The sequence below is a fragment of the Doryrhamphus excisus genome, chromosome 14 (genome assembly GCF_030265055.1).
Source record: "Doryrhamphus excisus isolate RoL2022-K1 chromosome 14, RoL_Dexc_1.0, whole genome shotgun sequence".
NCBI classification, from domain to species: domain Eukaryota; kingdom Metazoa; phylum Chordata; class Actinopteri; order Syngnathiformes; family Syngnathidae; genus Doryrhamphus; species Doryrhamphus excisus.
In genome coordinates this window covers 13,758,525-13,783,418 of record NC_080479.1, presented here as the reverse complement: position 1 = coordinate 13,783,418, position 24,894 = coordinate 13,758,525, and the positions used below count along the sequence as shown (strand labels likewise).

Here is a 24,894-nt window from a genome sequence, read left to right as displayed (position 1 = left end):
ACCCAGATTGCACCGTCCCTTGGTAGTAACATATTCTTGAAAAAGTACGTAAGAAAAACCTTCTCACTAATAAGACTAGAAATGTGAACTGAAATTATTATTCAGGCAGGAAGTTGTTAAAGCGCTTCTTCTTACAGAATCAAAACACATTGCATATAAAATGGGAAGCCAAGCGATACACGCTGATTTACTGGATATATTATAAAACCTGGGCGGCACGGCGGTCGAGTGGTTAGCGCGCAGACCTCACAGCTAGGAGACCAGGGTTCAATTCCACTCTCGGCCATCTCTGTGTGGAGTTTGCATGTTCTCCCCGTGCATGCGTGGGTTTTCTCCGGGTACTCCGGTTTCCTCCCACATTCCAAAAACATGCTAGGTTAATTAGCGACTCCAAATTGTCCATAGGTATGAATGTGAGTGTGAACGGTTGTTTGTCTATATGTGCCCTGGGATTGTATAACTGGCGACCAGTCCAGGGTGTACCCCGCCACTCGCCCGAAGACAGCTGGTATAGGCTCCAGCAACCCCCGCGACCCTCATGAGGAGAAGCGGTAGAAAATGAATGAATGAATTATAAAACCTATCTGATGAAGGACATTTGGATTTTGCCATCATCTTCAATTGAGTGCATTACACAATCATCACATTATGGTATGCAGACATGTAAATTCAAAGTTCACTTTAAAACGGCCGCTGAAGTCGTCAGTTACATAGTAACTTAACAACTTTAACATGGGCTAAAGGAGGCATGTAAACCATTTGCAGCCAATAAAGGAGCACCGATTCTTCTATTGAATAAAGTGGACGAACGAGCTGATCCAGGAGCAAAGTAGGAGGAGACAGATCAGCAACAAGATGGGCTGAGCTTCACCTGTTGTAAAAAAAAAAAAAGTTGTATCACTTCACTGACTGGGGTTTGGCCACCATGCTCATGCCAGATAAAGATATGGACATATGCATGAGAGCAAGGTGAAAGAGACTTGAGCATCAAGGAGGAGTCACTGCAGCACTTAAGAGAGAAACCGTGTTACATTTTGACACTTGGTTAGGTCATTCCACCAAAACAAGCATGGCAGCTGTGTGTAGGATAGCACTTTTATATTCTGTGTTATTGTTGGTGTCCAGCAGAGGACTGAGTCTGCCCAGTACGGAGCGCTCAGAACACACAGGACATGACACTCAGACAAGCAGTGATCATGGAACATCCATGACGAGCTCCACCGCAGGAACCGGGAACGTGACGGACTCGGGTCACGGTCATGATGATGGTCACGGTGATGGTCACGGAGGGGAGCCCATCACGACCTTACCCATTGTGTCGTGGAAGTGGCACCATGTTTCGACCCCATACCTGGTGACTGTTTGGATTCTGGTGTGCTGGCTCTGCAAAATCAGTGAGTTCTACCGACACGACAAACTTGAAATATTCATGTTTCTGACGGAATAAGATGTGGTGATGGGAGCGTAGCACTAGCCACAATATTAGGTACACTTGACACTAGGACGGAGACTGTTGAAGAAGGGGTTCTCAAACCTGGGTCCCACATTTTCCTATAGTGATTAAGTTGCAACCCACTTGAGTAATTTTGATTTATTTATGCTTTTATTTAAGCCAAACCAATATGATGCACAATACTGACTTGTTACATTATCTCGAAGGGAGACCCCAGTCACCCTACGGAGAAAACTCGGCCGCTTGAACGTAGATCGACCGGTAATGTCGGCTCAGGTCTCTATTCACCACAGTGTCCGCATCCATACATCACATAGTCCGTATATTAGACACTATTATGTCATTTTTGACTCACTGTCTGCAAACCAGCCAGATTGCATCCGCTACCTACAGTATGTCTGCATCCCCATCCACCATATTTGTAGTTTGCAATGATTTGGAAGAACAGTGGGCTGCACGCAGGCCTCACGGCTAGGAGACCCGAGTTCAATCCCATCACTGTGTGGAGTTTGCATGTTCTCCCCGTGCATGCGTGGGTTTTCTCCGGATACTCCGGTTTCCTCCCACATTCCAAAAACATGCTAGGTTAATTGGTGACTCCAAATTGTCCATAGGTATGAATGTGAGTGTGAATGGTTGTTTGTCTATTTATGATGATTAGAAACTGATTAGGGCTGCACAGCGGGCTAGTGGTTAGTGCGCAGACCTCACAGCTAGGAAACCCAAGTTCAATCCCACCCTCGGCCATCTCTGTGTGGAGTTTGCATGTTCTCCCCGTGCATGCGTGGGTTTTCTCCGGGTACTCCGGTTTCCTCCCACATTCCAAAAACATGCTAGGTTAATTGGCGACTCCAAATTGTCCGTAGGTATGAATGTGAGTGTGAATGGTTGTTTGTCTATATGTGCCCTGTGATTGGCTGGCCACCAGTCCAGGGTGTACACCGCCTCTCGCCCGAAGACAGCTGGGATAGGCTCCAGCACCCCCCACCGCGACCCTCGTGAGGATAAGCGGTAGAAAATGAATGAATGAATGAATGAATGGAAAATGTGAAAAACTGATCATTGTGTTCATGTTCCATGCCACTGGAGGATGTCCAGTAACCTGTCATGGCATCTTGTGATCAGTCATTATTTTCATGTATACACAACAGAAAGAAAGCACTGTGGACACTGTAAATGATTGAGTGTGCGTGTGTTTCCATGTTTGTGTATGCCTCTTCAGACATAAATAAGGGGTTGTGGTGTTCTCGGCTGCAGATGAGGAAGAAATTGTGTGTTGTGTTTTGTTTTTTTACATGGAATAAGTTCAGTTTTGACAATGTTGTTATGGTTAAGGTGTCCCAGCATGGAATTGTCACAACTTGAAACATGCAGTGTTATGATGTCTTTCGTTGGGCTTTGATTTGAAGTGGACATTTGATTACCATTTAACAAGCGTTGGAGGCTTTGATTCGACCGCCTTGTCTTGTAAAAAAAAAAAACCCCAAAAAACGACATAATAAAATATGACTGACTGTAACCCTATACACCAGCAAAATGTGCACACCCTCAATGTTGACTTTATACTTACTCATACGAGTGAGCTGAAATCCGGACAATGATACCAATTTTCCCAGATCTTGTTTCCTGCTCGGGTATTTACAAAGCCGGTTTTCTTCAGTGATCACACATTGCAAGTCATGTTAGGTTCTTTTTCCATAACAATGGACAATAAATGGAGGATTGCTGTCACTTTAGAATGTGGCTAATAGAGTTGATTTAGGAACTGCAGTTTTTAAAACTACACTAATACTATCGATACCAGATAAATACAGCACCAGTATCGGAGACACTTTTTACTTAATTTTTTTTGTCGATACTTTGTTGACCAAAGTGACGCCCAAGGCGAGATTTTATATGGCGCCCAACTCCATCAGAGATTGAATGGCATTGTTTTTTACGGAAAAATATGTAAATAAGTGAATTTAATTGAACTGAAAAGCTATATAAAATACTTATACACAACTAGCATGTATAGTAATAATTCATTAATAGGGCTTTGCTTACAGGGTACGTGAATTGGCACCCCTTTAAGGCTATATCCGTCTATATCGCCTAATGGGCAAGGCAACTCACACAGCTCACAAGATATCAGAATATTTGTACCAACACACTTAAAATGCAGGGGTATGCTGGAGCCTATCCCAGCTGACTTCCGGCGAGAGGCGGGGTACACCCTAGACTGATCTCCTGACTGTGTGGCCAACATGCTAACCACTAAGCCCCTTTAAAAAAAGCCAAAAGTGCAAAATAGGTCAACAAGTACTACTGGCTTTAAACGCAACAAAAACACATATTTATGTTGTGTTGAAAAGTATCAGACAACTCTAATGATTATTATATACAGTATGTTTTCTTACACCTAAAGGTCTGAGTCGACTTACCGACTGTGTACATTTTGCGAAAAAGTTCTAAATCAGCAATCACATGAATATAGGGCATATCGTTAATAATAACTACCTTAGCATCACCTTGAATAAATGTAAGACAGTAGGCCATAGTGGTAGCTACCGTTACGCAGGCCAAATCACCTTTATCTGACTTTACAATGTGTCTTTATAGCTGCTTAAGCTGTCAACTGAACTGCAGTCATTTCAAAATGATTGATAGGACCAAGTTAAAGGCCAGCAAGAATTCAGGAAGACATATTATGTTATTAGTAGGTGAGGAGTTATTAGCATCATTGTACATCACATAAAGACTACAAGATGAATAACTGGATCTCATTAGATTGCGCATGTCATACATAAATATATTCCACTGCCAGTTGCCATCTATACCATCGGTCTCAAACACACGGCCCGCGGGCCAAATGTTGCCCGCAGGACACTAGTTTGAGGCCCCCGCCTTGATATGAAAGTTTTATGTTAGTGCGGCCCGCGCAAGTTTGATATGGATGCTGTATGGTATCATGTACCCAGAAAAAATTATTACGTTTGATTAATGTTCATGTTAAAGGTTAAATAACTGTTAATAGTTATCCTCCCTATCCGTGTGGAAGTGGTAAGTTTTTGGCTATTTAAGTTTAAAGGAAATAACTTGAAGGCTACTGTTTAGGTCGCTAGCTCTCTAGTTAGCGAGTTAGCATGTGTCTCAAGACCCAGCAGTTGCGCGATATGTTGTAAATAAAAAAAAGTATAAATGTGACTATAGTTGTTTTGTCATGTCTACAGGGCTCTAATAATGCTTTGTTCATTTTAATCTGAAAAAAATAATTTGTCTACCCACCAGCTATATGTGGTTTCTTAAGTTTTTATTATTTGCCGTTTTATTATTATTATTATTATTTATTATTATTATATTTATTTATTTATTACTGATTGATTGATTGTCTTTATTCTTGATTTGTTTTTCATCTTATTTTGTGTAGAAAAATAAAAAGTAAGATATTTGAGAACAGTGGAATGTTTCATCAGAGCTTTTCTTGTAGAAAATTGGAACCAAAGCGAAGTTTTTTAAATTTTTAATAAATGCGTTTTTTGGGTTTTTTTTTTTTTTAAACCTGATGCGGGCCAGTCTCACCCAGACCCGAGCTCCAGTGGCCCCCAAGTAAATTGAGTTTGAGACCCCTGATCTATACCATAACGTTCTTAACACACCTTTGTGGCAGCTCATGTGTCACCGAGGCTTTTGTGCCTTGTCTCGTTCAAACAGGACGTCACATTTGGCCAAATAAATGCAGTCATGAGGTCACAACTTGCAGCACTTTTTTGGATGAATACAGTATGAACCTGTATGTAAAGATTACGCAGATTACACATTGTGGCTATAATCTACATTTCATCAGACGTGTACATGCACAAAGAACACCTTGTTACTTAGTCAGTGTGTTGTATGGGACTAAGGAAGCGTTGTTGAACAACTTCCATGGTACATACAGTGTCCTCCAAATTTGCTGTAGACTTACTATGTATGATGCAGCATGATTGCTGACGTTAATTGGTTCTAGACCCGCCCATGATAAGTGATTCCTTATTTATGAATGGAATATTTTTGTAGTTAGAGCATAGTAAACCTTCTAAATTACCTTCTACATTATCAGAGCCTCATAGACATGAAATAGCACCCCTATAGTCAATTTTGCATTTGTACTACCCATTAAAATAAGCCATTTAAGGTCTACATATATAAGACTCATGTTGGTGTGTGTTGCTGTATTGTATAAGTGTACCAAGGGAGCTGGGTGAGAGGCAGAAAGGAAGTTGAGTTTCAGCTTAGCATAGGCTAGCACAGTAGCCCGTGTTAGGGATTATTGTGCAATAAAACTGCAATAAAAGACTGTTGTTCCGGCAATCAAATCTGGTAATTGTGTATCTCACCGAACATTAAGGCAACTTTTCTGACACCTAGTGACCGGCGTAGAATACTACATATCTTTATCAACGTGTTTTAGTTCTTTTTGCCAGTTTAATGCTTAATTTCAGGCCCAAAATGTGTAGCTTCTGAATAAACATGCATATTTCTGACTAACAATAGACCGTATGCAACCATGAAAATCTGTGATCGAGTTAAGCAGCCAAATTTGAAGAGCAAAGTGGTGAGGAATTCATGTATGTGTGTAAAAAATATAATAATATTACTACATGGTCGTATAATGTTAAATTGTTTGTAAATATAGGTGTTGTAATGCAATTTTCAATGATCTGGAAAAATCAGTATCAGCAATAATTGCCCCGGTATTATTCATTCATTCATTTATTTTCCACCGCTTATCCTCACGAGGATCGTGGGGGGTGCTGGAGCCTATCCCAGCTGTCTTCGGGCGAGAGGCGGGGTACACCCTGGACTGGTCGCCAGCCAATCACAGGGCACATATAGACAAACAACCATTCACACTCACATTCATACCTATGGACAATTTGGAGTCGCCAATTAACCTAGCATGTTTTTGGAATGTGGGAGGAAACCGGAGTACCCGGAGAAAACCCACGCATGCACAGGGAGAACATGCAAACTCCACACAGAGATGGCCGAGGGTGGAATTGAACTCCGGTCTCCTAGCTGCGTGCTAACCACTAGTCCGCCATGCAGCCTAATTTTACTTTATTTTAGCTTTATTTATGATGATTAGAAACTGATTAGGGCTGCACGGCGGCCGAGTGGTCAGAGCGCAGACCTCACTCGGGTCTCCCCGCGCTAACCACTTGGCCGCCGTGCAGCCCCCCCGATATTATATGGTATAAAATTGATACTGAAGTTTGTAGTATCTTACAACTCTATTACACACCTACTTAAAAGCATTTGTTAATACACACTAAGTAAGTCAAATCTTTGTGAGTCCATCAGTTTGCATTGGCTTAGTCAAAATAAAACAACAGCAGGCTTTAACTCGAGATTGTGCAACAGTGTCAATCATTACTCAGCGCAAAGCTGCAAAGATGAAGCGGGAGAAATGCAGCCTGTAATCCATCACTTACTGAGACATCACAAACTGATGGCAAACATTGACACCGGAAAAGTACTTCGGTGCTAGGTGTTTCAAATGTGACTGAATAACTGGACACCTTTGCTGGACATCCGTTACGCTCCGTTTAATCCACCTCTCAACCTTGGTCGTAGAGGAGACACGGAACGTATATAAAAGGCTGAGTCGGGGGTTCTGCCCATTTCTTTGTGGGAGGTAGAAGGGAACATAAGTCACCGACAGAGATAGGACGATGACTTGCTAGTGGATAGTCGGAGACATAGTCATGAAAAATAAAAGAGAGTGAGTAAGAAGACAAAACAAGTGTGACATATTCTCATACCTCCTTCACATCACAGGACGAGTATTTTCTTGCTTTTGCACAAATGGAGCGAAGTGGATATGCACACATTTGTCTCCTGGGGTCAATACTGCTGATTTTTTTCATTCCCGGGGTCTCTGCGGTGAAGGGGGATAAGACTCCAGAACATGAAAATTCGGGATCCAACACAAGCGAGCATGGCCATGCTTCCATCATCACCGGAATACCCATCGTGTCCTTCAAGTGGCATCACGTGGAGAGCCCTTATCTCGTTGCCTTATGGGTATTGGCGGCTTTTATGTCAAAACTGGGTATGTAAAAATGCTGGATCATCATTCTAAACTCGGAGATTAATATAAAACAGTGCACCGAAATGTTCCTGTCATTAGTCATTGATGATACTCCCCTAAATCATTTCTTGGCTCAAACAACGACCACATACCACATACTTTGGTACGAGGTGCATTATTTAAAAAAAATAAAAATAAAAAACCCTTAAACTGTATTATGGAAAGCAGGAAGTGAACAAATGTAACAGTTACTGAAAAGTTACTAAAAGTACCAGATGGAGGGGTAGGATTTAATAAGCTTTGCTTCTTCCTACTCCTTTTGGACATGTGGAACTGTGAACTGATTATGTGATGCATTCAATTGTAATCTGATGCATGTTCAAATGAAATAAAACCAATATCATTACCATACAGAAAAGTGAAAGGATGTAAAGCAAAACAAGTAGATAATTTTCCTAAAATACAACTTAGAGGGAACTGCACTTTTTGAGGGGAATTTTGCCCATCATTCAAAATCCTTACTTGAAACATGACCAAATATTTCTTCTACTTTTCTGTGCATTAGAAAACGAGAAAACTAGTTAATTTGTGCTAGCTAACAATGCACAAACAAACAAGCATCTTACTGAGTCTTTGTAGTCATGTCGTCTGGTCTAAGTTGAGAGCCGGTGAAGCTACATTTCAAAACTAGCAAGACAATACCAGCATCAATAGATAGCGTTACTAAGGAATAGTTTGAGTAGCTTGCCTATGTAATACTCTGTGTAAGCTGCTACGATAACAATATTGTTGTAGCTCGGTTAATATAAAGGTCAGTTATGGAACTGGAACACCGTTGGCGTTAAAAACATTTTTTTTTAGCTGTCGCCGTCAAAGAGACTGTGTCCCAACGATTTGATTTGTTAGCTAGTTCATATTAATTTGTTTTCTCACATTATAATGCACAGAAAAGAGAAAAATATATGTGTTCATGGTTAATGGGCAATTTTTTTTAAAGTGCAGTTCCTCTTTAAAAAAAATTGTTTTGATATTTAACTCTATGCAACTGAAATTACATTATTTTTCCACATAGTAATATGATTTTTCTTGTAAAATTGCGACATTTTTTATCTTTGGAAAACAACTTTTTCCTATTAATATTTTTTTTGTTTTGTTTTTTTAAAGTTTTGTTGTTAAATTCAATCTTTACAAAGTGCTGTGGGCCACAAATGCTCCCCGTGCCGCATTTTGGACACCCCTGACTTAGCCATTGTCAGGCAGATGAGAGTTTTTCCTTTTTCCTCTTTCCCAAGAGCTTTTTCACATGGGGTTCATCTAGTTCTCTTGAGGATCGCAGTTCTAGACCTTGAGATTGAGACTGGTCATTGTTTTCATATGTTATCTTTAAAAAAAGAGGTTTATAAATGGACAAAGTGTTCATGTTATGTCCCTACTATTTTTCATTCATGCTACATTGTCATTGATCATGATGTACATCAGTCATGCCTTTTGACCTTGATTAGTTGACTCCTATTTAACGCCACATCTCAGCACAATAACAATTAAACCAAGCAGTCATAAATCAACATTTTGAAATGTGACTTTGTTTCCACTGCTTCAGCGGGGCTTGATTATTAAGCCATAAAGTCAAGCAGCCTTAACCAAAAGTGTCTCTTGAGTTATGCAAAGATATTTCTGGGCATTTATATATGCAGACACGTTGGTTAATGATATGCCAAGGACCAAAAGCGCAACAGTTGATCATTTGCAAATTTTGCAACCTTGTTGCAGTTTTCTTTTTTATGGTTTTTGAGCCTCGAAGTCTTGTCTGGCAGCGAAAGACGATGCAGGAAAATAAAGGAGTTGATTTGAACTGAGATTAGGACAGACTCCATTCTTAGTCAACACCTGAGCAAAGTCCTTTCTATTTATTTAATCCTTGTATTTAATTCGCACTGTTCTTTATGTTTCGACAGTGATTGAGGCTAACCACCATGTGACCAATATCATCCCGGAGAGCGCCCTGCTCATTTGCTTTGGTTTCATCCTGGGCGGCATAATCTGGGGCGCAGACAAGGTGCAGACCTTCAAGCTGACCCCGACCGTTTTCTTCTTTTACCTGCTGCCTCAAATCATCCTGGATGCGGGCTACTTCATGCCAAACAAGCTGTTCTTCAGCAACATGGGGACCATCATGGTCTACGCTATCATTGGGACCTGCTGGAACGCTGCCAGCGTGGGGCTCTCGCTGTGGGGGTGTCACATGGGCGGAGCCATGGGTAAGAGAATCAGTAATATCTACGAAAGACAGCATGACCACGTTTTCTGGAAAGCCTTGATTAAAGTCTAACTGAAATTAAAAAGTTGTTTTGTAATGACTCTTTGCAGGTAATTTGGACATCGGCCTACTACAGTATCTTCTGTTTGGCAGTCTGATCGCTGCTGTGGACCCGGTAGCGGTGCTCGCTGTGTTTGAGCAGGTCCACGTCAATGAGGTTCTCTTCATTCTGGTGTTCGGAGAGTCACTGCTCAATGACGGCGTGACAGTGGTTCGTATGCTTTATTGGGTGTTACTATACTTACTGTATATACTGGCCTGTTTCTTATAGTGTTTGTACAATGGTGTATGTTTAAAGCAGAGGGTTTTTTTTGTGAAATAATGAAGTGAAAATATTGAGAAAAAAGTTGTAATGTTTAGGAAAGAAAGAAAGAAATTTTTAAGCATAAATTTGAAAAAAAAAATAGAAAAAATTATCTAAATATTATGAAAAAATAAGTTGTTAACTTTCAGAAAATTAGGATGTGGATTTTTTTTTATCAGGATAAAGTCAAAGTATTATGGGAATAAAGTAATATTTACTGAAAGAAATTTAAAAAAAATTAATTAATAAAAAACAAAACAGCAGATATGGTAAAAAGAAGAACAGCTGTAAAAAGCAGTATAGATTGGTGAAAATGCTTTGCAATTTTATGAGAATAAATTCATTTAAACTCATTTTTGTTGTATAATGTTGAAATATTTTGCTAAATCAGGATAAGGAAAAAGTTGTAAATATTATTGGAATAAAGTCAAAATATTATGGGGAATAAAATCATATTACAAGAAGACAATTTACAAAGATTATTTAAGAAATACACAATTTGGGGAAAACAAAAAAAGTGTGTGGGGGGAGCAAAGATCAGAGGTCATTCCAACAATATACTTTTTCACAAAGCTGAGGGGCAGGCTTTTTTTTTTTTATATATATAACTTCTTAGCATATCCACGTGTGTTGGTTAAGTTGCTCTTTCACATCGTATAATTTTTCTCTATGTGGCCCTCGCTGGAAGAGACATCCTTGCAAATACTTATTAGTTTTTAAAATAAAAGAAAGTACCGTACTATTCCTTCGTCACACACCTTGTCAGTCTCTCTGTGTCACTGTTGCTCTTCGTTGATTAGCCATTTAGCTTGAGCTACCCTCTTCATTCAGCCGAGCCTTTGGAAACCTGTAGGTGATAGTGGATGGTTGTCGGTCCAAGTAGTCCAAGCAGAAGCTGTAGCAATTCTACACTTGATCAAACTTACTTAAGATGTGTCAGATATTGCTGCATAAGGATTAAAAAAGTATCATGTGTAGTTTTTAGCCATACATTAGCTGCATCATTGTACAAGCCGTAGGGTTCAGAGTATGAGAAAAAAGTAGCGGTTTATACACCGGAAATTACAGTAGCTTCACCACCATGAACTCAGTGAACCTCTCCTATTTAGCTTTGAAACGCATCAAAGCAAATTCTGCCCTCAATAAAACCATAAAAAGCTCTTCATTGCCTCTTAGTTTGGCTCCATCAGCGTTCCAGCAGGTGGATTGTGTTCTCAAAGTTGGGGAAGAACAGTTTAGAAAGAGTCTGTAAATCCACCCAAGCATATTTCAACTGCGGTGTGCCACAAGGCGGTGTGCTTGGACTCCTGCTCTATCATTTTAAGCAGATAATTTGTCACCACAATGTGATGACATACACTTTTTAAAAAAATATTTGACCTCCTGATGACCCTGAACAATCTGATAATTCTGTCTCTGTCATTTTAGGTGCTCTTCAATGTATTTGATTCATTTGTTTCTCTGGGAGGATCCCAAATTGATGCTGTGGAGATAATCAAAGGAATAAGTAAGGAATATATGCTCATTAATACGGCCTTCTTGTGTAAAACGAAGTATTTCAATGTTCTCTATTTGTCTCCAGTTTCTTTCTTCGTGGTGGCATTCGGTGGCTCCCTGCTGGGGATGGTGTTTGGTTTGCTGCTCTCGCTTCTGACCAGATGCACTAAAAACATCCAGATCATTGAGGCAGGTTTCATCTTTGTGGTGGGGTACCTCTCCTACCTCACTGCTGAGATGCTCTCCCTCTCTGCCATTCTTTCGTGAGTACACTTTAAGTAACATTCCAGGATCTATGGACGTACTTAACTTAGTTTGACTTAGTTTAACTGATTTCTTGTGCCATTGTAGAATTGTCTTCTGCGGCGTCTCCTGTCAAAAATACATCAATGCCAACATGGATGAAAGGTCCGTCACCACTGTCAAATATGCCATGAAGGTGCTCGCCAATGGATCAGAAACCATCATATTTGTCTTCCTCGGCATCTCAGCTGTGGATAAAACATTATGGGTGTGGAACACGGGCTTCATTCTCCTCACACTACTTTTCATTTTTGTGTATCGCATCATAGGTGAGATATTAGCAGCATTTTAAGCACCGTTGTGAGAATAACTCAGGAGTTTTTTGGTCTACTGAATACAACAGGTGTCTTTTTCCTAACCTGGATCATGAACAAATTCCGACTGGTCCCGTTGGAGGTTATCGACCAGATCATTATGAGCTACGGTGGTCTGCGAGGGGCGGTTGCCTACGGCTTAGCAGTGATGCTGGATGACAACAAGATAAAGGAGAAGAATCTAATGATCTCCACCACTCTGATCGTAGTTTACTTCACTGTCATTCTTCAGGTAAGATGTTTCTGTTAAACTTATTTATTATTTGGGGCATTTTTTTTTTACTGAATATGTTATATTTTGATCCTGCAGGGAGTAACAATGAAACCTCTTGTCAAATGGCTGAAGGTGAAGAGAGCTGCAGTGTCTGAACTGACACTTATAGAAAAGGTTCAAAACAAGGTAATGTTGACAAAAAGCAGGAGTGTTTACTATGTACAGTAAACCTCGGATATATCGGATTAAATTGTTCCCACTGGTTTTGTCCGATATAAGCAAAATCCGTTATATGCGCATACCGGAAAATGTCCGTTTTACGCATATATCGGATTTATATCCGGTATATGCATAAATCGGATTTTATCCGCTATAAAAAGGCACTTCCTTGACTATGTTTCCAATGTACCTGGACACGCAGGCAACGCTGCAAACGCTGTAAATGACGTCGTATAGCGGCCTGTCACGATTCGGCGAATCGGAGCGCCACGATGCGGCCATCCGATATATGCGAGGGAAATTTAATGGAAATGCATTGGAACGGGACTGGAGATTTTGTCCGAAATAGGCGAAATCCGTTATAAAAAATACGATATATGCAATTAATTTTTATTGGAAATGCATTACAGAAAAATTGGTTCTTTTTTTATCTGTCCGTTGTGAGCGAATTTCCGATATATCCGAGTCCGATATATCCGAGGTTTACTGTATATTCAATCTATCACATTTTAATGAATAAATCCTGCTGTTTCTTGGTTGTACACAGCCTATTATTAAAAGGAATGAATGCACATTGTATTGAGAAATGATAGGATACAGTAAATATTTTGCTTTTGGTTTTTCTTTCAACTCTTGTTGTTTTTATTTCATTGGCCCAATAAAAAATAACTCAAGGGCCGCACTTTGGACACCCCTGACATAACGCATCAACTTTTAAAGCCTTCAACACTTACTGAATGGCTTTTTTTTCAGGTCTTCGATCACATGCTTGTGGCCATTGAAGATATATCCGGACAGATTGGACACAACTACATGAGAGACAAGTACGAAGAATGAAGAATTGGATTGGAGTTGATTTGGTTTGAACGGAGCTGTGATCGATTTATTTGCTATGCAGGTGGAGTCATTTTGAGGACAGGTGGATGTCAAGAGTTTTAATGAAGCCATCCGCGAGAAAGAATCGGGATTATGTCTTCAAAGTTTTCCACAAGCTGAACCTCAAGGATGCAATGAGCTATGTGGCTGAGGTGTGTGTTTTTCTTTGGTGTTATTGAATATTCACTGTAATGAAAATAATGATGGTTTTGATGCAGGGCGAACGCAGAGGCTCCCTGGAGTTTATCCGCAATGATTCTGCATTTATTGACTTCAAGAAGAAGTTAGGGGAAAACTTCTCAGAGGCCATGCCTGACATCATGGCTGACATGGATGACGATAGCTGTGCAGCATCCGCCATGAGGTGAGCTAAACTGATATATGATATGAATGCAAGTTGTAGCATTTGCATTACATAACATATCCCTGATTGTGACATAATAATAACTAATAACATGGTTTGTCCCGCTAGAAGAGACCCTGTGCCATCAGTGAGCTTGGAAATGCATGAGCAGAACATAAAAGGCGTAAGGGAAGTAGAGGATATCAACAGTCACCATTTGCTGCAGCAGCACTTGTACAGGGGCAGGAAACAGGTACTTTTACAGTTGTGTGCATGTTAAATATAATTATATATATATAATATAATGATTTGACACTGACCTATTCTCAACATTCCAGCACCGGCACAGGTACAGCCGGAGTCATTTTGAGGTCAACAAAGATGAAAACGAGGTGCAGGAGATCTTCCAGAGGACCATGAGAAGTCGTTTGGAGTCTTTCAAGTCCGCAAAGATGGGTGTCGCGCCGCCAAAGACTATAAGCAAGCACCAAAAGAAAGACCAACAACATAAGGTCAATCATTACATTAAGGAACATCACATGGTTACATTTGCACAATTCATCAATTCAACAATTGTAAAATGGTCGCATCTAAAGGCCCATTCTCTTCCTTATTCTGCAAAAGTAAGATTTTCTGTTTTGTTCACATGGGGGTAAAAACACTAAATCATTCAGGCTTATTTTCCCCAATGTACATCTGATGAAAACACCAGTTAGTAAGTCCAGGTGCTCATTGATTGACAGCAGGAACAGCCAATCATACAGTACTTTAGCAAAAAACAAAAAAAAGGCTGAACCAATTAATAATTAAGGCATGTGCACCGGACTATGACGACAGACGGAAGAGCAGCGTAGTTTCCCTACAGAGAGACGCTCTTATAACACCTAAACACATCAACAGCCGTGCAAATAACAAATTACAAATGTATTTTGAACTCACCAACACGTCCCTAGTGCTCCTCGGAACAACAACTTCCTCATTGTCACGAGACCACCGCGAGGGGCATTCGGGTACACACCGAACATCACACCACAACGTCTTAATTATGAGTGTGTGTGTGGTATAAATAAACAGAAAAATAAATAAAAGCAACAAGTGGATGTTCGTATCACTCACTTTGTAACTCTTAACAGGGAAGTAAAATTTGCTGCATTTAATTGTGGTCGTAAATGCCAGAAAATACACCTACACTCAAAATAGTGAGTTCAATTTAAAGAAATTACGTGGTATCTTTGAACGCAACTCCTGGACTACTGATGTTCAGATATAAGGTATGTGCTATCGTTTAGCTTTAGCTTACATTTTCATTTCTTTTTTTTATAGCATACAAATATATGAAAGTGTCCAGTCATTTATTTTTTTGTTCATAAATGCAATAAAAGGATATACTTATACTAGTGCAGATAGTCGCATGGAGAATTAATCTGACAGCCCTAAAAAAATGTTTCGTTTTTAAGTACAACTGTGTGGTAGCCAAGTCAAACTGAAAACATTAATATGCTTTTGTACGGTACTATTTGGAATGGCGTTGTATGTAAATATTAAAATGTTATTTCCTTCTGCAGACGTCACCAGAAAAATCAACAGACAAAAGTAAAAGCTACCATTCTGGTGATGAAGGTGTGTTCCATTGCTTTATTTTGAAAATCCAACAAATACCACACGTACTTCATTATGACTTTTATAACTTGGATTTTTTTTTTTTTTTTTTAGATTTTGAGTTCTCAGAGGGTGACAGTGCGTCTGGCTCTGACTCGCTCGCCATGAGGGTCACTTACAGAGTAGGAGGTAAAATGATGCCATCACCTCCATTTTTATTGTAAGCCTTCACTTTGTTGACGTACAATTAAAACGCAACTTTCTCGTTTTGGCGTAGCCGGAATAGAGAACCCAGCCTTCATGCCAGAGCTGGACTCCATGCAGATCCCACCATGGTTGGCGGAGGCCGAGCTGGACAGCAGCATGGTGGCCCCCTCGCAGAGGGCCCAAGTGAGGCTGCCGTGGACCCCCAGCAACCTACGGCGCCTTGCCCCGCTACGCATCAGTACTCGCTCCACAGACTCTTTCATGCAGGCCGACGCACCAGCCACACAAGACAGGGATGAAGACGACCTGCCGCCACCATTAACACCACCGCCACCACTGCCGCCTTCTGACAGACACGGTGGTCACATGTAGCCGCCATCTTTGCCTCCCTTAAACTTGGCTTGCCAAAGAAACTTACCTCAAGACTTTGCACTGCCGCTTATCAAAATCTTGTCAATGTCATGAAGGTTTTCGGACTGTAAATTTTATGTTTTCAAACAAAACATTCACCATCTCATAACCTTTATACTATTGACATGACGTTCCGTCTTCACCCTTTGCTTAGCAGGTACTGTGGGAGATGTTATTTACATGTCAAACTTTATTATATTATATCCGGTTGTTGCGTTGACCCCTAAAGGGCATCATGTCCCAGATTGTAAAGACATTTTTCATGGTGTGTATAACTTTTTATTTATAAAGATAATGAATATAATTCTAGTAATGTGAAGGCTACAGTGTAGCGTGAAATTAATTCCACCTCAGTAATCTTTTATGTGCATTTTCCTTATTGCAACAGTACTTGAGTTAAAACACTAGACTTGAAGTGCAAGGACAGTTTTGATGATGAACACATATTTATTTACAAATTGTTTTATGTACATAGCACAAAGTTCATCTGCACTATAGCCAGAACGCTTTGACTGACTAGACTGTTTGTCGCTGAATGTGGATTTTAAGAATTAAAAAAACAAAACAAAACACTTTGTGTCACTCGTTGTCTAAACCAGGGGTCTCAAACACGCGGCCCCCGCCTTGATATGAAAGTTTAATGTTAGTGCGGCCCGCGCAAGTTTGATATGGATGCTGTATGGTATCATGTACTCAGAAAAAATTATTACGTTTGATTAATGTTCATGTTAAAGGTTAAATAACTGTTAATAGTTATCCTCCCTATCCATGTGGAAGTGGTAAGTTTTTGGCTATTTAAGTTTAAAGGAAATAACTTGAAGGCTACTGTTTAGGTCGCTAGCTCTCTAGTTTGCGAGTTAGCATGTGTCTCAAGACCCTGCAGTTGCGCAATATGTTGTAAATAAAAAAAGTATAAATGTGACTATAGTCGTGTTTTGTCATGTCTACAGGGCTCTAATAATGCTTTGTTAATTTTAATCTGAAAAAAATAATTTGTCTACCCACCAACTATATGTGGTTTATTAAGTTTTTATTATTTGCCGTTTTATTATCATTATTATATTTATTTATTACTGATTGATTGATTTTCTTTAGTCTTGATTTATTTATTTTTCATCTTATTTTGTGCAGGAAAATAAAAATTAAGATATTTGAGAACAGTGGAATGTTTTATCAGAGCTTTTATTGTAGAAAATCGGAACCAAAGCACTGAAAAAGTTTGTATATTTTTCTGTTTTTAATAAATGCGTTTTTGTTTTTTTTTGGAAAACTTGATGCGGCCCATACTTGCCCAGAGGCCCCCAGGAAAATTGAGTTTGAGACCCCTGGTCTAAACCATTTTCTTAGCTATAGGTCACGAGATAACTGTTTCAGTGATGAAAAGACAGAAAAATGCAAATAAAATACAAAAATGTTGTACAATGTATATAAATATAACAATTCACCATTAGAAATTACACATAAAAAACGCACAATTGTGGAAGTACTGAAAAATATTCATGTACTCTCAGTAGTATCAAGATTACTGATACAACCCTTAATATCGACTAGATCGATATCAGGATCGGTCTACCCACCACCCCCTCCCAACTTCGTGGTGCTAATCAGCAAGCAGCTCGATGTAGCAGAAACACAGGAAACGCATTCAAACGTCTGTAAAGGACTACAACCGAGCTAAAATAGCTTTATACTATACCCGATAGAATATTATATCTTTGCCCCTCCGTGGTGGCCGCATCGGTGCTGCGCTGACGCGCAAATTAGTAGTTTTGTCGCACAGCCGTCGAGCAGTCGTACAAGTGGAGGCGTCCATTTTAGCTCCCGTGGCCGCTCAGCGTCTCACGTGTCCTGGCCTGTAAGCCTCACATGACCCGCGTGTTTGTCCCCGTGATCACAGCCTCCATCTCCGTGGATCGGTGTCGTTGACGTCGCTCCTTACCCACCACCGACCGAGTCTTCATGGATATGCTGGAGCAGAGTGTGGACAGCTCGGCGAGGTGAGGGTTCTGTTGTCCGTTTTCCTGCTCGGCCATGGCTTCGGTCCGAGGCCTACTTTCTTTTTTAGTTCGCTCGTCTCCCGCTTTGGAGTCTTTACAAACGCTCATCTTTATGTCTAAGCTGTTTGATCCGGTTACTTTTAATCGCTTTTGCACGATTGTTTTTTTTCCTCCTAGATGCATCAGCCGGATTGTGGTATTGTATTCCGACATCCCGATGCAACATTTTCATGTTTGTTAAGTCTTTTCAGCTAGTTTTCGGAGTATTAAGGTCATTTTACAATACTTTTACTCCTACAGTCAATGACCACAATGAACGTAGCTTTTAGATGGCAAATAGTCGCATTACGTTACTACGTTAAATCATTTTTTTGTTAGTTGATGGCTATTATTACTACTTTATTTATTGTTTATTGTATGTAATTTAGCCAAGTGACCACCGGATGGCGACTCATAGCAACAAGCAATGTTGTCCGACATATGTACGGAGGCCGACGAGGGAAAAGAAAGAAATTAAACTAAAACCAATGCTTCAAATTATAAAATAGATGAAAAATATATATAAAAATGTTATATCCGAAAAACATGCAAACATTCGCTACCATTAGCTTTATAAATGTGATTATTCTGTATGCTCATGTTGGTAGTCTGGCTAACTTTCATTTTGTTCCTTCAGCTTGCAGCATTTTTTCATGCACTTGCTTTATGTGTGTTGTTTTTGCACTTTTATTAAATCTTGCAACTTTTATATGATTACAGCATTTATATTTTGCAGCGTTTCATTGGTGTTTGTTTGTTTTCTGTTTTGGATCAATTCTGTGTCTGGAGCTTTTGGACATAATCTTGAAATAATAAATATATTTATCTTTTATAGTCACGACAAACAGGAGACCGACGAAGTGGTGCAGTTACAAGAAGGTGAGAACTTCTTGTCTTCTTAAACTTCTACGTTTTGATTAGGAAAATAATGCTACTGAAAAGTAGCATTATTACGACATATGTTGGGCTAAAATGTGCCTACTTCCTGTTGACTTGCATGTTGTAGGAGAAGCAGAGGAGCGGTCAGCAGGGACCATCTCCGGTGTCCCACAAGGTGCTTTCACTGACCACAATGTCCAGTACCAGTTCCGCACAGAAAATAGCGGAGGACAGGTAAGCATCTTTGTAGCTACATTGTACTGTTGAAAGATGGCTACGGCTCAAAACAATCATGCTTTACAGCAGGGGTCTCAAACTCAATTTACTTGGGGGCCACTGGAGCTCGGGTCTGGGTGAGACTGGGCCGCATCAGGTTTTCAAAATTTAGTAAACATTTATTAAAAACAAAAATTTTCTTAAAACTTCGCTCTGGTTCCAATTTTCTACAAGAAAAGTTCTGATAAAACATTCCACTGTTCTCAAATATCTTACTTTTTATTTTTCTACACAAAATAAGATGAAAAATAATCAAATCAAGAATAAAGAAAATCAATCAATCAGTAATAAATAAATATAATAATAATAATAAAACAGCAAATAATAAAAACTTAAGAAACCACATATAGTTGGTAGGTAGACAAATTATTTTTTTCAGATTAAAATTAGCAAAGTATTATTAGAGCCCTGTAGACATGACAAAACATGACTATAGTCACATTTATACTCTTTTTATTTACGACATATTGCGCAACTGCAGGGTCTTGAGACACATGCTAACTTGCAAACTAGAGAGCTAGCGACCTAAACAGTAGCCTTCAAGTTATTTCCTTTAAACTTAAATAGCCAAAAACTTACCACTTCCACACGGATAGGGATGATAACCATTAACAGTTATTTAACCTTTAACATGAACATTAATCAAACGTAATAATTTTTTCTGGGTACATGATACCATACAGCATCCATATTAAACTTGCGCGGGCCGCACTAACATTAAACTTTCATATCAAGGCGGGGGCCTCAAACTAGTGTCCTGCGGGCCACATTTGGCCCGTGGGCCGCATGTTTGAGACCCCTGCTTTACAGCTTGTCATCTGGCCTCTTTGTAGGTGACCTATCGTGTAGTTCAACTGGCAGACGACGGCATTGACTCGTCGGGCGACGGCACAGGGGCTGTTAGCGTCGTGTCTACTGCAGCCTTTCCAGGAGCGCCACAAGCCGTGACACAGGTGGGCGACACAGACAAATATCTACTGAAGATTTTTTTTTATAGGACATTGTGTTAACATCATGTCTTAATTTGTTTTCACCCAGGCTGTAATCCAGAACCCTTTCAGTAACGGCGGAAGTCCTGTCGGTGAGACCGTCGGAGGGGAGACGCGTTTCGCCTATTTTCCTGCCGCCGCTGTTAGCGACGGTACAGCCACTGCTGTGTCAGTGCAGGCCGCTGCTGACCCCGCCATCACACAAGGAGCCGGTAACTTTACACACTTTTACTTTCATTCATTCATTTTATAACCGCTTTTTCCTCACGAGGGTCGCGGGGGGTGCTAGAGCCTATCCCAGCTGTCTTTGGGCGAGAGGCGGGGTACACCCCGGACTGGTCGCCAGCCAATCACAGGGCACATATAGACAACAACCATTCACACTCACATTCATACCTATGGACAATTTGGAGTCGCCAATTAACCTAGCATGTTTTTGGAATGTGGGAGGAAACCGGAGTACCCGGAGAAAACCCACGCATGCACGGGGAGAACGTGCAAACTCCACACAGAGATGGCCGAGGGTGGAATTGAACCCTGATCTCCTAGCTGTGAGGTCTGCGCGCTAACCCACTTTTACTTTGTCTAGCAAAATGTGACACTGTCATTCACATTATAGGCCATATTGATCTGATTGTTTTGATGTTTTCTGCACAACTTCCATAAAACCACTAGACTCAATGCAATTTTGAACCTATATCACACCCAATTATACTCTAATACTCATACTCTTATAATTCAATCATATTGCATGGTTAAACTAAAGACAACAAGAACGATGAATTCAGCACACATTCAGTGTTTGACATTTGTGTCCAGGTCAGTTTTACGTAATGATGACCCCGCCCGAAGTGCTGCAGTCGGCGAGCCAACGGACGATCGCGCCACGCACACACACCTTCCCAGCGTAAGTACATCAAGCCTATTTGCACTTGACACAAAAGTCCTCCCTGAAATCACCATGTCCCTCGTCAAAACACACGACCACTCTTTGAGCCCAATCCTTTTAAACCCCTAAAAACCTCCCTTTCTGTAATAATTCTGTCTAATCCTGATTTGTACTAAACAAGATTAAAAAAAATAAAATAAAAATAAAACAAACCTGCCAATTATTATTATTATTAAATGATCAAACATCTGAAAACCACACTGTGTCCTACTTACCTGCCATCCCCAGAGACCTTGATGAAAGCGAGATGTTGCAGCATGGCAGCACAAACTGGTGAGGAGAACTTTCAACATTCGATCCCATGCTGCCAAACACCCCCTCATCACTACTTCATGTGCAGATGGAACAAAATAATCCTGTATTGTGTGGTGTATGTGTTCTTGTCGCCTATAGAGTAAGCCTTTACATTGGTTGACCCCTGCAGTTTTACTAAAACACCGTGATTGGGTTGTACAACAGGGGTGTCCAAACTTTTTTCCACCAACGGCAGAATACTAAAGAAGAAGAAAAAAGTACCTACTACAGCCTGAAATTTTTTGTGAATCCCTCGGGTCACGGGAATGATGGTAGTCAACTTTACAATGAACCTATCTACTATTAATCGTCTGTAACAGTGTAAACATTTTGTATGCTGCTTCTATAACATATTAAGTGTTAGTCAAATGCACCGGTGAGTAAGTGGCCTCAACAAAAGTCGCTCAAGAAGTACTTGTAGCACACGGATTGGAACATCTAGCTGCATGTTTTTACATTTTTTCCAAATTTTTGCCGTTTAATTTTACTTCTACAAAAATTTTGTGGGCCGCATTTTGGACACCCCTGCTGTAGACAGTCATTTTAAAAAAAGAAAGGCTCCCAAAAGCCTGGACTTGGGAGGCTTCACACCTCCCAAATAAGAGTCTATTAAGATGAGCTGTTCTTTATGACGTGATAGCGTAACCAGAATTTTCGGGAAAAACACATGTTTTTGTGTCCTTGCAGGAAGGTGGATGGTCCACGGGCACCCCGTGATGAAAGGAGAAGAGCACAGCACAATGAGGGTATACTGTTGTTTCATTTGCTCTTTCCAATTATTAATATACAATAGCAATAAGCACTGTGAACCTCAAACAGGGTTACATCCCGAACCACTGTATAATTAAAAACAAAGTGTACTCACAGCTAATGAATGATACTGTAAGATGATGGACGAACAGATGGAATCAGCATCACAGGCCAAAGAAAGCATTGACATAATCCACGCTACTTGCCTTACCAATGTATATTAACTAGTGTTCACCTCCGCCTGTTTTGAGGCCGGATTCCCACAGTAAATCCTAGAGCTAGTGCAAACAAACTACCGTGTCCTACTGCACACAACTATAGTGTGTTGAAATGTGACTTTTGTGAGGCTGTGAATGTTTAAGAGCGACCGTGCATGGATCCACTGTATTTTATAAATTTAGCAGTGCGGTAGTAATCACTTTAACTTAACCGTTTTTTTTGTTTTGCTTCTTGCAGTGGAGAGAAGAAGAAGAGACAAGATTAACAATTGGATTGTCATGCTTTCCAAGATCATCCCCGACTGCAACATTGACAGTAGAACAGGCGCAGTAAGTCTTTTGTGTCAACACGAACACGGATGTTTGCACAAAAAAAACAACACATTCTATAAAACTATTTTCCATCCGCATGAGTAGGGGAAAAAAATCATCAGTTTAATATTATTAGAGCCCTCTAGACATGAAATAACACCCCTATAGTCAACATTACACTCTAATTCTCTAATATAGCAAACATAATACATAAGACTCATGCTTGTGTGTGTTGACGTAAATGTGTTCCCGAGGGGAGCTACATAAGGACAGGAAGTGATGTCGGAGTTTCAGCTTGCCGTGGGTTATTGTCCGTGTTTTTATTAGGGATTATTGTGCCTGTTTGGGAGATCATTCAAGCCTGCAATGAGAGCCTGTTGTAGCAGCTGTCAAGTCTGCCGTTTTGTTACAGTAGCATTACTGACATCTAGTGGCCAGTCTAGAATAGTCTTTTAATGCCTTGTATTTGTATTTTAGTTCATGTGGCAATTTTTCATTCATTCATTCATTTTCTACCGCTTTTCGTCACGAGGGTCGCGGGGAGTGCTGGAGCCTATCCCAGCTGTCTTCGGGCGAGGGGCGGGGTACACCCTGGACTGGTCGCCAGCCAATCACAGGGCACATATAGACAAACAACCATTCACACTCACATTCATACCTATGGACAATTTGGAGTGGCCAATTAACCTAGCATGTTTTTGGAATGTGGGAGGAAACCGGAGTATCCGGAGAAAGCCCACGCATGCATGGGGGAGAACATGCAAACTCCACACAGAGATGGCCGAGGGTGGAATTGAACCCTGATCTCCTAGCTGTGAGGTCTGCGCGCTAACCACTCGACCGCCGTGCAGCCTGTGGCAATTTTTATTGTTAAAAATTCTTAATTTAGGAAATTTGTATGTGTGTGTGTAGAGTAAAGGAGGCATCCTGTCCAAAGCTTGTGATTACATCCGAGAGCTGCGTCAGAGTAACCAGCGACTGCAGGAAAGCTACAAAGAAGTGGAGAGAATCGAACTGGACAATGAACTGCTTCGACAACAGGTGAACAATGAAACACACTCAGTTTCGCACTTGTGGTCGGCCATACTGCTAATCCTGGTTTATACTTGTTAGACCTAAAAAAATATAACATTTACTGTCGCTGTGATGTCATAGTCGATTTAAAAGTTATGTCCAAAAGCACCGCCTCATCACATGTCTTCATGTTTCCAGCTTGAGGAGCTAAAGAGCGACAACGCACTGCTTCGAGCCCAGCTACAACAACATGGTGTAGAAGTCAATGGAGATGCAACACCTCAGTGATAATGAATGAAGATATTCCCAGTCACCTGAACTATACCAGGAAAGGAATATACGGCACCAGTGGAACACAAAAGTGGGCTGGGAGCCTACTGAAGAACCACTGACGGACTCGTCATGTCTTCTGTTGGTCAAACGGCTGACATTAACTGAGTAGCCCAATGAACCACTCACCCACCACTGCTTCAAGGAGAACGACCTCGGCACACCACCGTACTTGTAAAATGCTTGATTTTACTGTAACCTTTCTACCTTCATGCCTGGTGTCTTTTTAGTTTTTTGCAGCTACCAAATCATAGGAATTACCACTTTTTTATTTAGTCGTTTTAATTTATAAACATAGCCCAAAGTCAGCACATTTAAAAGCAATGCTATATAAGGAGTGAACAGTTCTGATATTATTTTAGTGACCTAAATAAGGTGAATATCTGTGTAAACCCTAGCTCAGGTAATTAGTGTAGTGCACTGGCAACTGCTTCCCAGATTTTATAAATGGCTATGACATATTCATTTTTTTTAAAAATATAATTTACTTTTCCCAGCGAGGGATCGTTGAGTGGTCACTTTAACTGGGCATTACATTGTAGTTTCTTAGGATCTTTTATGTTCATGAACGTGACCTCCACCTCATGGATATGTTTTCTGTGTTGCTTCCCCCCCCCCCCCCCCCCCCCCCCCCCAAAATGGAACAATGCTGGGGGCTTTGCGGCTAATTGAAGGCAATAAACCATGAGCATGACTGTGCGGATATATTTGTCACAGCAGCATGAAGTGGTAACT

General features: G+C 40.5%; 3 protein-coding genes across 7 annotated transcripts in view; 2 read left to right on the top strand and 1 right to left on the bottom strand.

The window, feature by feature from the left end:
* Positions 1-24,894, bottom strand: part of lipea (lipase, hormone-sensitive a) — a 46,605-nt gene that overhangs the window by 8,544 nt on the left and 13,167 nt on the right. The window contains exons 1-4 of one of the 3 annotated variants that reach the window (XM_058046759.1): positions 14,835-18,004; positions 14,216-14,369; positions 10,888-10,976; positions 7,240-7,355 (exon numbers count right to left, since the gene is read on the bottom strand). The gene's annotated coding sequence lies outside the window, so the exon portion shown is untranslated. Of the gene's footprint in view, positions 1-7,239; positions 7,356-10,887; positions 10,977-14,215; positions 14,370-14,834; positions 18,005-24,894 lie in introns of those variants that run through there. The other 2 variants (XM_058046757.1, XM_058046758.1) reach the window with 2 other exon arrangements.
* slc9a3.1 (solute carrier family 9 member A3, tandem duplicate 1) lies at positions 903-16,960 on the top strand. Of its 2 annotated transcripts, none has more exons than XM_058046755.1 (16): positions 903-1,394; positions 9,464-9,766; positions 9,876-10,036; positions 11,558-11,636; positions 11,712-11,889; positions 11,978-12,198; positions 12,273-12,475; positions 12,554-12,643; positions 13,430-13,500; positions 13,575-13,704; positions 13,771-13,916; positions 14,028-14,148; positions 14,234-14,407; positions 15,461-15,515; positions 15,609-15,683; positions 15,772-16,960. In XM_058046755.1, the coding sequence occupies exons 1-16, from the start codon at positions 1,070-1,072 to the stop codon at positions 16,071-16,073; spliced, it is 2,634 nt and encodes an 877-aa protein (XP_057902738.1). In that variant the 5' UTR covers positions 903-1,069; the 3' UTR covers positions 16,074-16,960. The 2 variants fall into 2 exon arrangements, with proteins under 2 accessions (XP_057902738.1, XP_057902737.1); XM_058046754.1 differs by having other exon boundaries at positions 14,025-14,148; positions 15,772-16,959.
* usf2 (upstream transcription factor 2, c-fos interacting) lies at positions 17,694-24,696 on the top strand. 2 transcript variants are annotated; one of them, XM_058046763.1, is made up of 11 exons: positions 17,694-18,109; positions 18,984-19,027; positions 19,155-19,261; positions 20,137-20,256; positions 20,342-20,504; positions 21,112-21,199; positions 21,470-21,514; positions 22,223-22,281; positions 22,742-22,833; positions 23,728-23,856; positions 24,028-24,696. In XM_058046763.1, the coding sequence occupies exons 1-11, from the start codon at positions 18,072-18,074 to the stop codon at positions 24,115-24,117; spliced, it is 975 nt and encodes a 324-aa protein (XP_057902746.1). In that variant the 5' UTR covers positions 17,694-18,071; the 3' UTR covers positions 24,118-24,696. The 2 variants fall into 2 exon arrangements, with proteins under 2 accessions (XP_057902746.1, XP_057902747.1); XM_058046764.1 differs by lacking the exon at positions 21,470-21,514.